Source organism: Salvelinus alpinus, chromosome 7 (assembly GCF_045679555.1).
Source record: "Salvelinus alpinus chromosome 7, SLU_Salpinus.1, whole genome shotgun sequence".
NCBI classification, from domain to species: domain Eukaryota; kingdom Metazoa; phylum Chordata; class Actinopteri; order Salmoniformes; family Salmonidae; genus Salvelinus; species Salvelinus alpinus.
The window spans coordinates 88766098-88779783 of NC_092092.1; the positions used below are offsets into that span (position 1 = coordinate 88766098).

The 13686-nt window shown below is 47.2% G+C and overlaps 1 protein-coding gene across 1 annotated transcript in view; it reads right to left on the bottom strand.

The window, feature by feature from the left end:
* Positions 1-13686, bottom strand: part of flt4 (fms related receptor tyrosine kinase 4) — a 217216-nt gene that overhangs the window by 116938 nt on the left and 86592 nt on the right. The window contains exons 4-5 of the mRNA XM_071412054.1: positions 8044-8180; positions 4213-4387 (exon numbers count right to left, since the gene is read on the bottom strand). Of these exons, the coding sequence (XP_071268155.1) occupies positions 4213-4387; positions 8044-8180 (312 nt within the window). The remainder of the gene's footprint in view (positions 1-4212; positions 4388-8043; positions 8181-13686) is intronic.

Below are 13686 nucleotides of genomic sequence, written 5' to 3' on the forward strand. Positions count from 1 at the left end.
TACACTAGGTAGAGTGTAGACAGTAGAGATACTTAGGGCTCTAGTTGTACTAGTAGTGTACACTAGGTAGAGTGTAGACAGTAGAGATACTTAGGGCTCTAGTTGTATTAGTAGTGTACACTAGGTAGAGTGTAGACAGTAGAGATACTTAGGGCTCTAGTTGTACTAGTAGTGTACACTAGGTAGAGTGCAGACAGTAGAGATACTTAGGGCTCTAGTTGTACTAGTAGTGTACACTAGGTAGAGTGTAGACAGTAGAGATACTTAGGGCTCTAGTTGTACTAGTAGTGTACACTAGGTAGAGTTTAGACAGTAGAGATATTTAGGGCTCTAGTTGTACTAGTAGTGTACACTAGGTAGAGTATAGACAGTAGAGATACTTAGGGCTCTAGTTGTACTAGTAGTGTACACTAGGTAGAGTGTAGACAGTAGAGATACTTAGGGCTCTAGTTGTACTAGTAGTGTACACTAGGTAGAGTTTAGACAGTAGAGATATTTAGGGCTCTAGTTGTACTAGTAGTGTACACTAGGTAGAGTATAGACAGTAGAGATACTTAGGGCTCTAGTTGTACTAGTAGTGTACACTAGGTAGAGTGTAGACAGTAGAGATACTTAGGGCTCTAGTTGTATTAGTAGTGTACACTAGGTAGAGTGTAGACAGTAGAGATACTTAGGGCTCTAGTTGTACTAGTAGTGTACACTAGGTAGAGTGCAGACAGTAGAGATACTTAGGGCTCTAGTTGTACTAGTAGTGTACACTAGGTAGAGTGTAGACAGTAGAGATACTTAGGGCTCTAGTTGTACTAGTAGTGTACACTAGGTAGAGTTTAGACAGTAGAGATATTTAGGGCTCTAGTTGTACTAGTAGTGTACACTAGGTAGAGTATAGACAGTAGAGATACTTAGGGCTCTAGTTGTACTAGTAGTGTACACTAGGTAGAGTGTAGACAGTAGAGATACTTAGGGCTCTAGTTGTACTAGTAGTGTACACTAGGTAGAGATATTTAGGGCTCTAGTTGTACTAGTAGTGTACACTAGGTAGAGTATAGACAGTAGAGATACTTAGGGCTCTAGTTGTACTAGTAGTGTACACTAGGTAGAGTGTAGACAGTAGAGATATTTAGGGCTCTAGTTGTACTAGTAGTGTACACTAGGTAGAATGTAGACAGTAGAGATACTTAGGGCTCTAGTTGTACTAGTAGTGTACACTAGGTAGAGTGTAGACAGTAGAGATACTTAGGGCTCTAGTTGTACTAGTAGTGTACACTAGGTAGAGTATAGACAGTAGAGATATTTAGGGCTCTAGTTGTACTAGTAGTGTACACTAGGTAGAGTGTAGACAGTAGAGATACTTAGGGCTCTAGTTGTACTAGTAGTGTACACTAGGTAGAGTGTAGACAGTAGAGATACTTAGGGCTCTAGTTGTACTAGTAGTGTACACTAGGTAGAGTGTAGACAGTAGAGATACTTAGGGCTCTAGTTGTACTAGTAGTGTACACTAGGTAGAGTGTAGACAGTAGAGATACTTAAGGCTCTAGTTGTACTAGTAGTGTACACTAGGTAGAGTGTAGACAGTAGAGATACTTAGGGCTCTAGTTGTACTAGTAGTGTACACTAGGTAGAGTGTAGACAGTAGAGATACTTAGGGCTCTAGTTGTACTAGTAGTGTACACTAGGTAGAGTGTAGACAGTAGAGATACTTAGGGCTCTAGTTGTACTAGTAGTGTACACTAGGTACAGTGTAGACAGTAGAGATACTTAGGGCTCTAGTTGTATTAGTAGTGTACACTAGGTAGAGTGTAGACAGTAGAGATATTTAGGGCTCGAGTTGTACTAGTAGTGTACACTAGGTAGAGTGTAGACAGTAGATATATTTAGGGCTCTAGTTGTACTAGTAGTGTACACTAGGTAGAGTGTAGACAGTAGAGATACTTAGGGCTCTAGTTGTACTAGTAGTGTACACTAGGTAGAGTGTAGACAGTAGAGATATTTAGGGCTCTAGTTGTACTAGTAGTGTACACTAGGTAGAGTGTAGACAGTAGAGATACTTAGGGCTCTAGTTGTACTAGTAGTGTACACTAGGTAGAGTGTAGACAGTAGAGATACTTAAGGCTCTAGTTGTACTAGTAGTGTACACTAGGTAGAGTGTAGACAGTAGAGATACTTAGGGCTCTAGTTGTACTAGTAGTGTACACTAGGTAGAGTGTAGACAGTAGAGATACTTAGGGCTCTAGTTGTACTAGTAGTGTACACTAGGTAGAGTGTAGACAGTAGAGATACTTAGGGCTCTAGTTGTACTAGTAGTGTACACTAGGTACAGTGTAGACAGTAGAGATACTTAGGGCTCTAGTTGTATTAGTAGTGTACACTAGGTAGAGTGTAGACAGTAGAGATATTTAGGGCTCGAGTTGTACTAGTAGTGTACACTAGGTAGAGTGTAGACAGTAGATATATTTAGGGCTCTAGTTGTACTAGTAGTGTACACTAGGTAGAGTGTAGACAGTAGAGATACTTAGGGCTCTAGTTGTACTAGTAGTGTACACTAGGTAGAGTGTAGACAGTAGAGATACTTAGGGCTCTAGTTGTATTAGTAGTGTACACTAGGTAGAGTGTAGACAGTAGAGATACTTAGGGCTCTAGTTGTACTAGTAGTGTACACTAGGTAGAGTGCAGACAGTAGAGATACTTAGGGCTCTAGTTGTACTAGTAGTGTACACTAGGTAGAGTGTAGACAGTAGAGATACTTAGGGCTCTAGTTGTACTAGTAGTGTACACTAGGTAGAGTTTAGACAGTAGAGATATTTAGGGCTCTAGTTGTACTAGTAGTGTACACTAGGTAGAGTATAGACAGTAGAGATACTTAGGGCTCTAGTTGTACTAGTAGTGTACACTAGGTAGAGTGTAGACAGTAGAGATACTTAGGGCTCTAGTTGTACTAGTAGTGTACACTAGGTAGAGTTTAGACAGTAGAGATATTTAGGGCTCTAGTTGTACTAGTAGTGTACACTAGGTAGAGTATAGACAGTAGAGATACTTAGGGCTCTAGTTGTACTAGTAGTGTACACTAGGTAGAGTGTAGACAGTAGAGATACTTAGGGCTCTAGTTGTATTAGTAGTGTACACTAGGTAGAGTGTAGACAGTAGAGATACTTAGGGCTCTAGTTTTACTAGTAGTGTACACTAGGTAGAGTGCAGACAGTAGAGATACTTAGGGCTCTAGTTGTACTAGTAGTGTACACTAGGTAGAGTGTAGACAGTAGAGATACTTAGGGCTCTAGTTGTACTAGTAGTGTACACTAGGTAGAGTTTAGACAGTAGAGATATTTAGGGCTCTAGTTGTACTAGTAGTGTACACTAGGTAGAGTATAGACAGTAGAGATACTTAGGGCTCTAGTTGTACTAGTAGTGTACACTAGGTAGAGTGTAGACAGTAGAGATACTTAGGGCTCTAGTTGTACTAGTAGTGTACACTAGGTAGAGTTTAGACAGTAGAGATATTTAGGGCTCTAGTTGTACTAGTAGTGTACACTAGGTAGAGTGTAGACAGTAGAGATACTTAGGGCTCTAGTTGTACTAGTAGTGTACACTAGGTAGAGTGTAGACAGTAGAGATATTTAGGGCTCTAGTTGTACTAGTAGTGTACACTAGGTAGAATGTAGACAGTAGAGATACTTAGGGCTCTAGTTGTACTAGTAGTGTACACTAGGTAGAGTGTAGACAGTAGAGATACTTAGGGCTCTAGTTGTACTAGTAGTGTACACTAGGTAGAGTATAGACAGTAGAGATATTTAGGGCTCTAGTTGTACTAGTAGTGTACACTAGGTAGAGTGTAGACAGTAGAAATACTTAGGGCTCTAGTTGTACTAGTAGTGTACACTAGGTAGAGTGTAGACAGTAGAGATACTTAGGGCTCTAGTTGTACTAGTAGTGTACACTAGGTAGAGTGTAGACAGTAGAGATACTTAGGGCTCTAGTTGTACTAGTAGTGTACACTAGGTAGAGTGTAGACAGTAGAGATACTTAGGGCTCTAGTTGTACTAGTAGTGTACACTAGGTAGAGTGTAGACAGTAGAGATACTTAGGGCTCTAGTTGTACTAGTAGTGTACACTAGGTAGAGTTTGAGTTCTGGTAAACCTGAGGGTGGAGATGCCATCTTTTTCATGCAGGGTGGCTGTGTGCTAGGTAGTGTGTACTATGTAGTGCATAGTTACCTGTGAAGTGCACCACGTAGTGGGGAGAGCGGTACACTCTCCCCTGCAGTACAGCTTGGCAGTACAATCCTAAGATGAAAGGTCTAGTGTCTAAAGTCTGTCTAGGGATGGACCAGCCTCTTTTACTGTCCCACACCATCCCCTCATCCTCCAGGGGCATAGGTATCGATTCCCACTGAGGAGAGAGGAGAGGAGAGAGGGATGAGAGAGGAGAGGGGGACGAGGAGAGGAGAGAGGGATGAGAAGAGAAGGGGACGAGGAGAGAGGAATGAGAGTGGAGAGGGGATGAGAGGGGAGAGAGGGATGAGAGGGGAGAGAGGGATGAGAGGAGAGGGGGACGAGGAGAGATGCATGAGAGGGGAGAAGGGGATGTGGAGAGGGAGAGATATTAGATGAGAGGGGAGGGGGACAAGGAGAGAGAAATGAGAGGGGGATGAGGAGAGGAGAGAGGGATGAGAGGGGAGAGAGGGGATGAGAGAGGAGAGGGGGGCGAGGAGAGGAGAGAGGGATGAGAGGAGAGGGGGACGAGGAGAGATGCATGAGAGGGGGATGAGGAAAGGAGAGAGGGATGAGAGAGGAGAGGGGGATGAGAGGGGAGAGTGGGATGAGGGGAGAGTGGGATGAGAGGGGAGTATCTGGGATGAGAGGAGAGAGGGACAAGGAGAGAGGAATGAGAGGGGGAGGGGGATGAGGAGGAGAGAGGGATGAGAAGGGAGATGGGGATGAGAGGGGATAGAGGGATGAGGAGAGGAGAGAGGAATGAGAGAGGGATGAGGAGAGAGGGATGAGGGGGGGGAGGGGGATGAGGAGAGAGGGATGAGAGGGGAAGGGGGATGAGAGTGGAGAGTGGGATGAGAGGGATGAGGAGAGGAGAGAGGAATGAAAGGGGGATGAGGAGAGAGGGATGAGAGGGGGGAGGGGGATGAGGAGAGGAGAGAGGAATGAGAGGGGGATGAGGAGAGAGGGATGAGAGGGGAAGGGGGGATGAGAGGGGAGAGGGGAATGAGGAGAGGAGAGAGGGGAGAGGGGGATGAGAGGGGAGAGTGGGATGAGGGGGGAGTATCTGTGATGAGAGGAGAGAGGGACAAGGAGAGAGGAGTGAGAGGGGGAGGGGGATGAGGAGGAGAGAGGGATGAGAAGGGAGATGGGGATGAGAGGGGATAGAGGGATGAGGAGAGGAGAGAGGAATGAGAGCAGGATGAGGAGAGAGGGATGAGAGGGGAAGGCGGGATGAGAGGGGAGAGTGGGATGAGAGGCCTCAGTCCCCTCATCCAGCTGGTCCTGGGGCTGAGTTCACTAACCTGTTCTACTAACACACTGAAGCCTCAGTCCCCTCATCCAGCTGGTCCTGAGTTCACTAACCTGTTCTACTAACACACTGAAGCCTCAGTCCCCTCATCCAGCTGGTCCTGGGGCTAAGTTCACTAACCTGTTCTACTAACACACTGAAGCCTCAGTCCCCTCATCCAGCTGGTCCTGAGTTCACTAACCTGTTCTACTAACACACTGAAGCCTCAGTCCCCTCATCTAGCTGGTCCTGGGGCTGAGTTCACTAACCTGTTCTACTAACACACTGAAGCCTCAGTCCCCTCATCCAGCTGGTCCTGGGGCTGAGTTCACAAACCTGTTCTACTAACACACTGAAGCCTCAGTCCCCTCATCCAGCTGGTCCTGGGGCTGAGTTCACTAACCTGTTCTACTAACACACTGAAGCCTCAGTCCCCTCAACCAGCTGGTCCTGGGGCTAAGTTCACTAACCTGTTCTACTAACACACTGAAGCCTCAGTCCCCTCATCCAGCTGGTCCTGAGTTCACTAACCTGTTCTACTAACACACTGAAGCCTCAGTCCCCTCATCCAGCTGGTCCTGAGTTCACTAACCTGTTCTACTAACACACTGAAGCCTCAGTCCCCTCATCCAGCTGGTCCTGAGTTCACTAACCTGTTCTACTAACACACTGAAGCCTCAGTCCCCTCATCCAGCTGGTCCTGGGGCTGAGTTCACTAACCTGTTCTACTAACACACTGAAGCCTCAGTCCCCTCATCCAGCTGGTCCTGGGGCTGAGTTCACTAACCTGTTCTACTAACACACTGAAGCCTCAGTCCCCTCATCCAGCTGGTCCTGGGGCTGAGTTCACTAACCTGTTCTACTAACACACTGAAGCCTCAGGACCAGAACATCCAATCAATCAGGATAAACCAAATTACAACACAGTCAAAGCAATGGAGGGGCCCTATCCCTCCATGCCCCACATAACAGAGCTTCTTGCCTCAGTTCACCTTAGCTGACGAAGCTCCCTCGTACACCTTCAGACTGGTCTCTAGTGCCTTCATATCCTGACCATCCCTGACCATCACGGAAACAGCATCTGAATACACTACCATCCCTGACCATCCCTGACCATCCCTGACCATCACGGAAACAGCATCTGAATACACTACCGGTCAAACGTTCTACAACACCTACTCATTCAAGGGTTTGTCTTTATTTTTACTATTTTCTGCATTGTAGAATAATAGTGAAGACATGAAAACTATGAAATAACACATATGGAATCATGAGGTAACCAAAAAAGTGTTAAACAAATCCAAATATAATTCTTCAAATATTCTTCAAGTAGCCACCCTTTGCCTTGATGACAGCTTTGCACACTCTTGGCATTTGTGTGGACACGCAAAGCTCTTATGCCCTTAACCCCCACACTCAAAGCACCGCAGACTATCTGTGGTGGCAAACCCTGCGTAGAGTCCCTCTCCATGCCTCACTTTAAAATGCACATTTAGCTGTTGCTCATTGTTGTTCAGAAACATGAACACTTGCCTCCGGAACGAAACAACGTGTTTAACGGCATCTGCCTGAAAACCTGCCGACACGGAAACCGCTAGCAAACTTACCAAAACGGCTCAGCTTTCTCCTGATTTGATCGTCCGTAATAAACGGAGGCAGATTCACAACTACCACCCTTGTCGAATGAGTCGAAAAAGGAGAAATCGGCACCAACACATCCCTTACAAATATTCCACTAGCAATCAGCCTACCCATAAAATGTACTCTTTTCATGAACACAACCACAGCTTTGTTCATTCTGGTTACAGAACGTATAAGTTCAGCTCCTACCTGTTCGCCGACCGCCAGCAGAACCTCCTCCACTTTAACTCCGTTCTCAGGAACACACCTGAATCGACAGCGTCTCCTCCGCGCTAGGCTGAGAAGCCATCGCCCACACCATACCGTTCAAACCCCAGGAAACTGTGTCCACGTTCTCCCTAACTTTGAACAAAAACTGTGGGTACTGCTAAACTAACAGTGCGTTAACCCTCCAACATAGAAAATAAAAATGGAAAGAAAATAACAAAGAAAGAATCAAGAAAAGACACAGCCTCTCAACTACAAAACACTCCCAGCATGCACTGAGGGAGAGAGAGAGAAGATTATAGAGACAGACAGACAGACAGACAGACAGACAGACAGACAGACAGACAGACAGACAGACAGACAGACAGACAGACAGACAGAGACAGACAGAGACAGACAGACAGACAGACAGACAGACAGACAGACAGACAGACCAGAGAGAGAGACAGACAGACAGACAGACAGACAGACAGACAGACACAGACACAGACACAGACAGACAGACACACAGACAGACAGACAGACAGACAGACAGACAGACAGACAGACAGACAGACACAGACAGACAGACACAGACAGACAGACAGACAGACAGACAGACAGACAGACAGACAGACAGACAGACAGACAGACAGACAGACAGACAGACAGACAGACAGACAGACAGACAGACAGACAGACAGAAGTGAAGGTACCAGATAAAGTGTGACGATGAGGTCGGGCACAGTGACTAGACAAGGTACTGTGAAGTGAGTGGAGGATCTTGTTATGAAGATGGTCTCCAGGTCACCGTTGCTTCCTCTGTTTCTCCTGAGGAAAGGCTGCTCCAGATCTGGAGGAAAGGAGACAAGGAAGTCAAGGCAGTCAGAGGACAATGACAGAGATAATATAATATACAATATACACGTTTAGAATGAAGACAATCAGTTGATCATGATCGTTTGTGTTACCGCTTGGCTGGAACAAAAGTCTTTACACACAACCCTTTGGGATTAATAAAGTACAATCTAATCTCCTATAATCTAGTATCATCTCACCAGTCCTCTGTGTATAAACAATAGATCACCCCTGGCATATAACAGCATATATTTTATTTTACCTTTATTTAACTAGGCAGGCCCTACACCCAAACAAGGGCACTGCGTTCATCCACCTCTGGCCTGCTCGCCTCCCTACCACTGAGGAAGTACAGTTCCCGCTCAGCCCAGTCAAAACTGTTCGCTGCTCTGGCACCCCAATGGTGGAACAAACTCCCTCACGACGCCAGGACAGCGGAGTCAATCACCACCTTCCGGAGACACCTGAAACCCCACCTCTTTAAGGAATACCTAGGATAGGATAAAGTAATCCTTCTCACCCCCCCCCCTTAAAAGATTTAGATGCACTATTGTAAAGTGGCTGTTCCACTGGATGTCATAAGGTGAATGCACCAATTTGTAAGTCGCTCTGGATAAGAGCGTCTGCTAAATGACTTAAATGTAAATGTAAATGTAGGCAAGTCAGTTAAGAACAAATTATTATTTTCAATGACGGCCTAGGAACAGTGGGTTAATTAACTGCCTGTTCAGGGGCAGAACGACAGATTTTTACCTTGTCAGCTCGGGGATTCGACAAGTCCAATGCTCCAACCACTAGGTTAGACACTGCCGCCCCAATATTGTAATCTAGTAATTTGCTCCTAGCACCACAGATAGAACAATGAGCCAGATGTTCCACACCAGATGTATAAATGTGAAGCATCCGGTTGGCGTTTCCTCTCACGACCAAATATGGTGCTGAGAGGAAGCCCAGTGGCTGTCAGAGGGAGAAGGTAAACTGACATTCTGATAATATTCTCCTTGATGAAACATGTGATCTCAATACAGTGTTCTGTTAACAAAACTAACATCTGTGACAGAGTGAACTACGTTTTGTAGACTTTACCCTTTGACAAAGATTTTTTAAATTGCGTTGTTTAGGTCCACAGACGATGCAATCGCCCTCACACTGCACACTGCACACTGCCCTATTCCATCTGGACAAGAGGAATACCTATGTAAGAATGCTGTTCATTGACTACAGCTCAGCATTAAGCTTGGGGCTCTGGGTCTCAACCCAACCCTGTGCAATTGGGTCCTGGACTTCCTGATAGGCCGCCCCTTCCCCCCCCCCCCCCCCCCCAGGTGGTGAAGGTAGGAAACAACATCTCCACTTCACTGATCCTCAACACAGGGGCCCCACAACTCAATCATCATGTTTGCAGACAACACAACAGTACAGGGCTTGATTACCAACAACGACGAGACGGCCTACAGGGAGGAGGTGAGGGCCCTCGGAGTGTGGTGTCAGGAAAATAACCTCACACTCAACGTCAATAAAACAAAGGAGATGATTGTGGACTTCAGGAAACAGCAGAGGGAGCACCCCCCTATCCACATCAACGGGACAGTAGTGGAGAGGGTAGTAAGTTTTAAGTTCCTCGGTGTACACATCACGGACAAACTGAAATGGTCCACCCACACAGACAGCGTTGTGAAGAAGGCGCAGTAGCGCTTCTTCAACCTCAGGAGGCTGAAGAAAATTGACTTGTCACCTAAAACCCTCACAAACTTTTAAAGATGCACAATTGAGAGCATCCTGTTGGGCAGTATCACCGTCTGGTACGGCAACTACACCACCCACAACCGCAGGGCTCTCCAGAGGGTAGTGAGGTCTGCACAACGCATCACCGGGGGCAAACTACCTGCCCTCCAGGACACCTACACCACCCGATGTCACAGGAAGGCCATAAAGATCATCAAGGACAACAACCACCCGAGCCACTGCCTGTTCACCCCGCTACCATCCAGAAGGCGAGGTCAGTACAGGTGCATCAAAGCTGGGACCGAGAGACTGAAAAACAGCTTCTATCTCAAGGCCATCAGACTGTTAAACAGTAATCACTAACTCAGAGAGGCTGCTGCCTACATTGAGACCCAATCACTGGACACTTTAATAAATGGATCACTAGTCACTTTGATAATGCCACTTTAATAATGACGTTTACATATCTTGCATACCTCATCTCATATGTACAGTGGGGAGAACAAGTATTTGATACACTGCTGATTTTGCAGGTTTTCCTACTTACAAAGCATGTAGAGGTCTGTAATTTTTATCATAGGTACACTTCAACTGTGAGAGACGGAATCTAAAACAAAAATCCAGAAAATCACATTGTATGATTTTTAAGTAATTAATTTGCATTTTATTGCATGACATAAGTATTTGATCACCTACCAACCAGTAAGAATTCCGGCTCTCACAGACCTGTTAGTTTTTCTTTAAGAAGCCCTCCTGTTCTCCACTCATTACCTGTATTAACTGCACCTGTTTGAACTCGTTACCTGTATAAAAGACACCTGTCCACACACTCAATCAAACAGACTCCAACCTCTCCACAATGGCCAAGACCAGAGAGCTGTGTAAGGACATCAGGGGTAAAATTGTAGACCTGCACAAGGCTGGGATGGGCTACAGGACAATAGGCAAGCAGCTTGGTGAGAAGGCAACAACTGTTGGCGCAATTATTAGAAAATGGAAGAAGTTGAAGATGACAGTCAATCACCCTCGGTCTGGGGCTCCATGCAAGATCTCACCTCGTGGGGCATCAATGATCATGAGGAAGGTGAGGGATCAGCCCAGAACTACACGGCAGGACCTGGTCAATGACCTGAAGAGAGCTGGGACCACAGTCTCAAAGAAAACCATTAGTAACACACTACGCCGTCATGGATTAAAATCCTGCAGCGCATGCAAGGTCCCCCTGCTCAAGCCAGCGCATGTCCAGGCCCGTCTGAAGTTTGCCAATGACCATCTGGATGATCCAGAGGAGGAATGGGAGAAGATCATGTGGTCTGATGAGACAAAAATAGAGCTTTTTGGTCTAAACTCCACTCGCCCTGTTTGGAGGAAGAAGAAGGATGAGTACAACCCCAAGAACGCCATCCCAACCGTGAAGCATGGAGGTAGAAACATCATTCTCTGGGGATGCTTTTCTGCAAAGGGGACAGGACGACTGCACCGTATTGAGGGGAGGATGGATGGGGCCATGTATCGCGAGATCTTGGCCAACAACCTCCTTCCCTCAGTAAGAGCATTGAAGATGGGTCGTGGCTGGGTCTTCCAGCATGACAACGACACGAAGCACACAGCCATGGCAACTAAGGAGTGGCTCCGTAAGAAGCATCTCAAGGTCCTGGAGTGGCCTAGCCAGTCTCCAGACCTGAACCCAATAGAAAATCTTTGGAGGGAGCTGAACGTCCGTATTGCCCAGAGACAGTCCCGAAACCTGAAGGATCTGGAGAAGATCTGTAGGGAGGAGTGGGCCAAAATCCCTGCTGCAGTGTGTGCAAACCTAGTCAAGAACTACAGGAAACGTATGATCTCTGTAATTGCAAACCAAGGTTTCTGTACCAAATATGAAGTTCTGCTTTTCTGATGTATCAAATACTTATGTCATGCAATAAAATGCAAATTAATTACTTAAAAATCATACAATGTGATTTTCTGGATTTTTGTTTTAGATTCCGTCTCTCACAGTTGAAGTGTACCTATGATAAAAATTACAGACCTCTACATGCTTTGTAAGTAGTAAAACCTGCAAAATCGGCAGTGTATCAAATACTTGTTCTCCCCACTGTATATACTGTACTCTATACCATCTACTGCATCTTGCCGCTCGGCCATCGCTCATCCATATATTTATATGTATATATTCTATTCCATCCCTTTACTTATATGTGTGTGTATTAGGTAGTTAGAATTGTTAGATTACTTGTTAGATATTACTGCACGGTGGGAACTAGAAGCACAAGCATTTCGCTACACTCGCAATAACATCTGCTAACCATGTGATCAATAACATCTGCTAACCATGTGACCGATAACATCTGCAGACTAAAGCAGACTAAAGCAGTCTACCCCTCACAGAGCAGTCTAGCCCCCACAGAGCAGTCTACTCCCACAGAGCAGTCTACCCCCCACAGAGCAGTCTACCCCCCACAGAGCAGGCTACTCCCCACAGAGCAGTCTACCCCCCACAGAGCAGTCTACCCCCCACAGAGCAGTCTACCCCCCACAGAGCAGTCTACCCCCCACAGAGCAGTCTACTCCCCACAGAGCAGTCTACCCCCCACAGAGCAGTCTACCCCCCACAGAGCAGGCTACTCCCCACAGAGCAGTCTACCCCCCACAGAGCAGTCTACCCCCCACAGAGCAGTCTACTCCCCACAGAGCAGTCTACTCCCCACAGAGCAGTCTACTCCCCACAGAGCAGTCTACCCCTCACAGAGCAGTCTACCCCCCACAGAGCAGTCTACTCCCCACAAAGCAGTCTACCCCTCACAGAGCAGTCTACCCCCCACAGAGCAGTCTACTCCCACAGAGCAGTCTACCCCCCACAGAGCAGTCTACCCCCCACAGAGCAGTCTACCCCCCACAGAGCAGTCTACCCCCCACAGAGCAGTCTACCCCCCACAGAGCAGTCTACTCCCCACAGAGCAGTCTACTCCCCACAGAGCAGTCTACTCCCCACAGAGCAGGCTACTCCCTACAGAGCAGTCTACTCCCCACAGAGCAGTCTACCCCCCACAGAGCAGTCTACCCCCCACAGAGCAGTCTACTCCCCACAGAGCAGTCTACTCCCCACAGAGCAGTCTACCCCCCACAGAGCAGTCTACCCCCCACAGAGCAGTCTACCCCCCACAGAGCAGTCTACCCCTCACAGAGCAGTCTACCCCCCACAGAGCAGTCTACTCCCCACAGAGCAGTCTACCCCCCACAGAGCAGTCTACTCCCCACAGAGCAGTCTACCCCCCACAGAGCAGTCTACCCCCCACAGAACAGTCTACCCCTCACAGAGCAGTCTACCCCCCACAGAGCAGTCTAGCCCCCACAGAGCAGTCTACTCTCACAGAGCAGTCTACTCCCCACAGAGCAGTCTACTCCCCACAGAGCAGTCTACTCCCCACAGAGCAGTCTACCCCTCACAGAGCAGTCTACCCCCCACAGAGCAGTCTACCCCCCACAGAGCAGTCTACCCCCCACAGAGCAGTCTACTCCCCACAGAGCAGTCTACCCCCCACAGAGCAGTCTACCCCCCACAGAGCAGTCTACCCCTCACAGAGCAGTCTACCCCTCACAGAGCAGTCTACCCCCCACAGAGCAGTCTACTCCCCACAGAGCAGTCTACCCCCACAGAGCAGTCTAGCCCCCACAGAGCAGTCTACTCCCCACAGAGCAGTCTACCCCCCACAGAGCAGGCTACTCCCCACAGAGCAGGCTACTCCCCACAGAGCAGTCTACTCCCCACAGAGCAG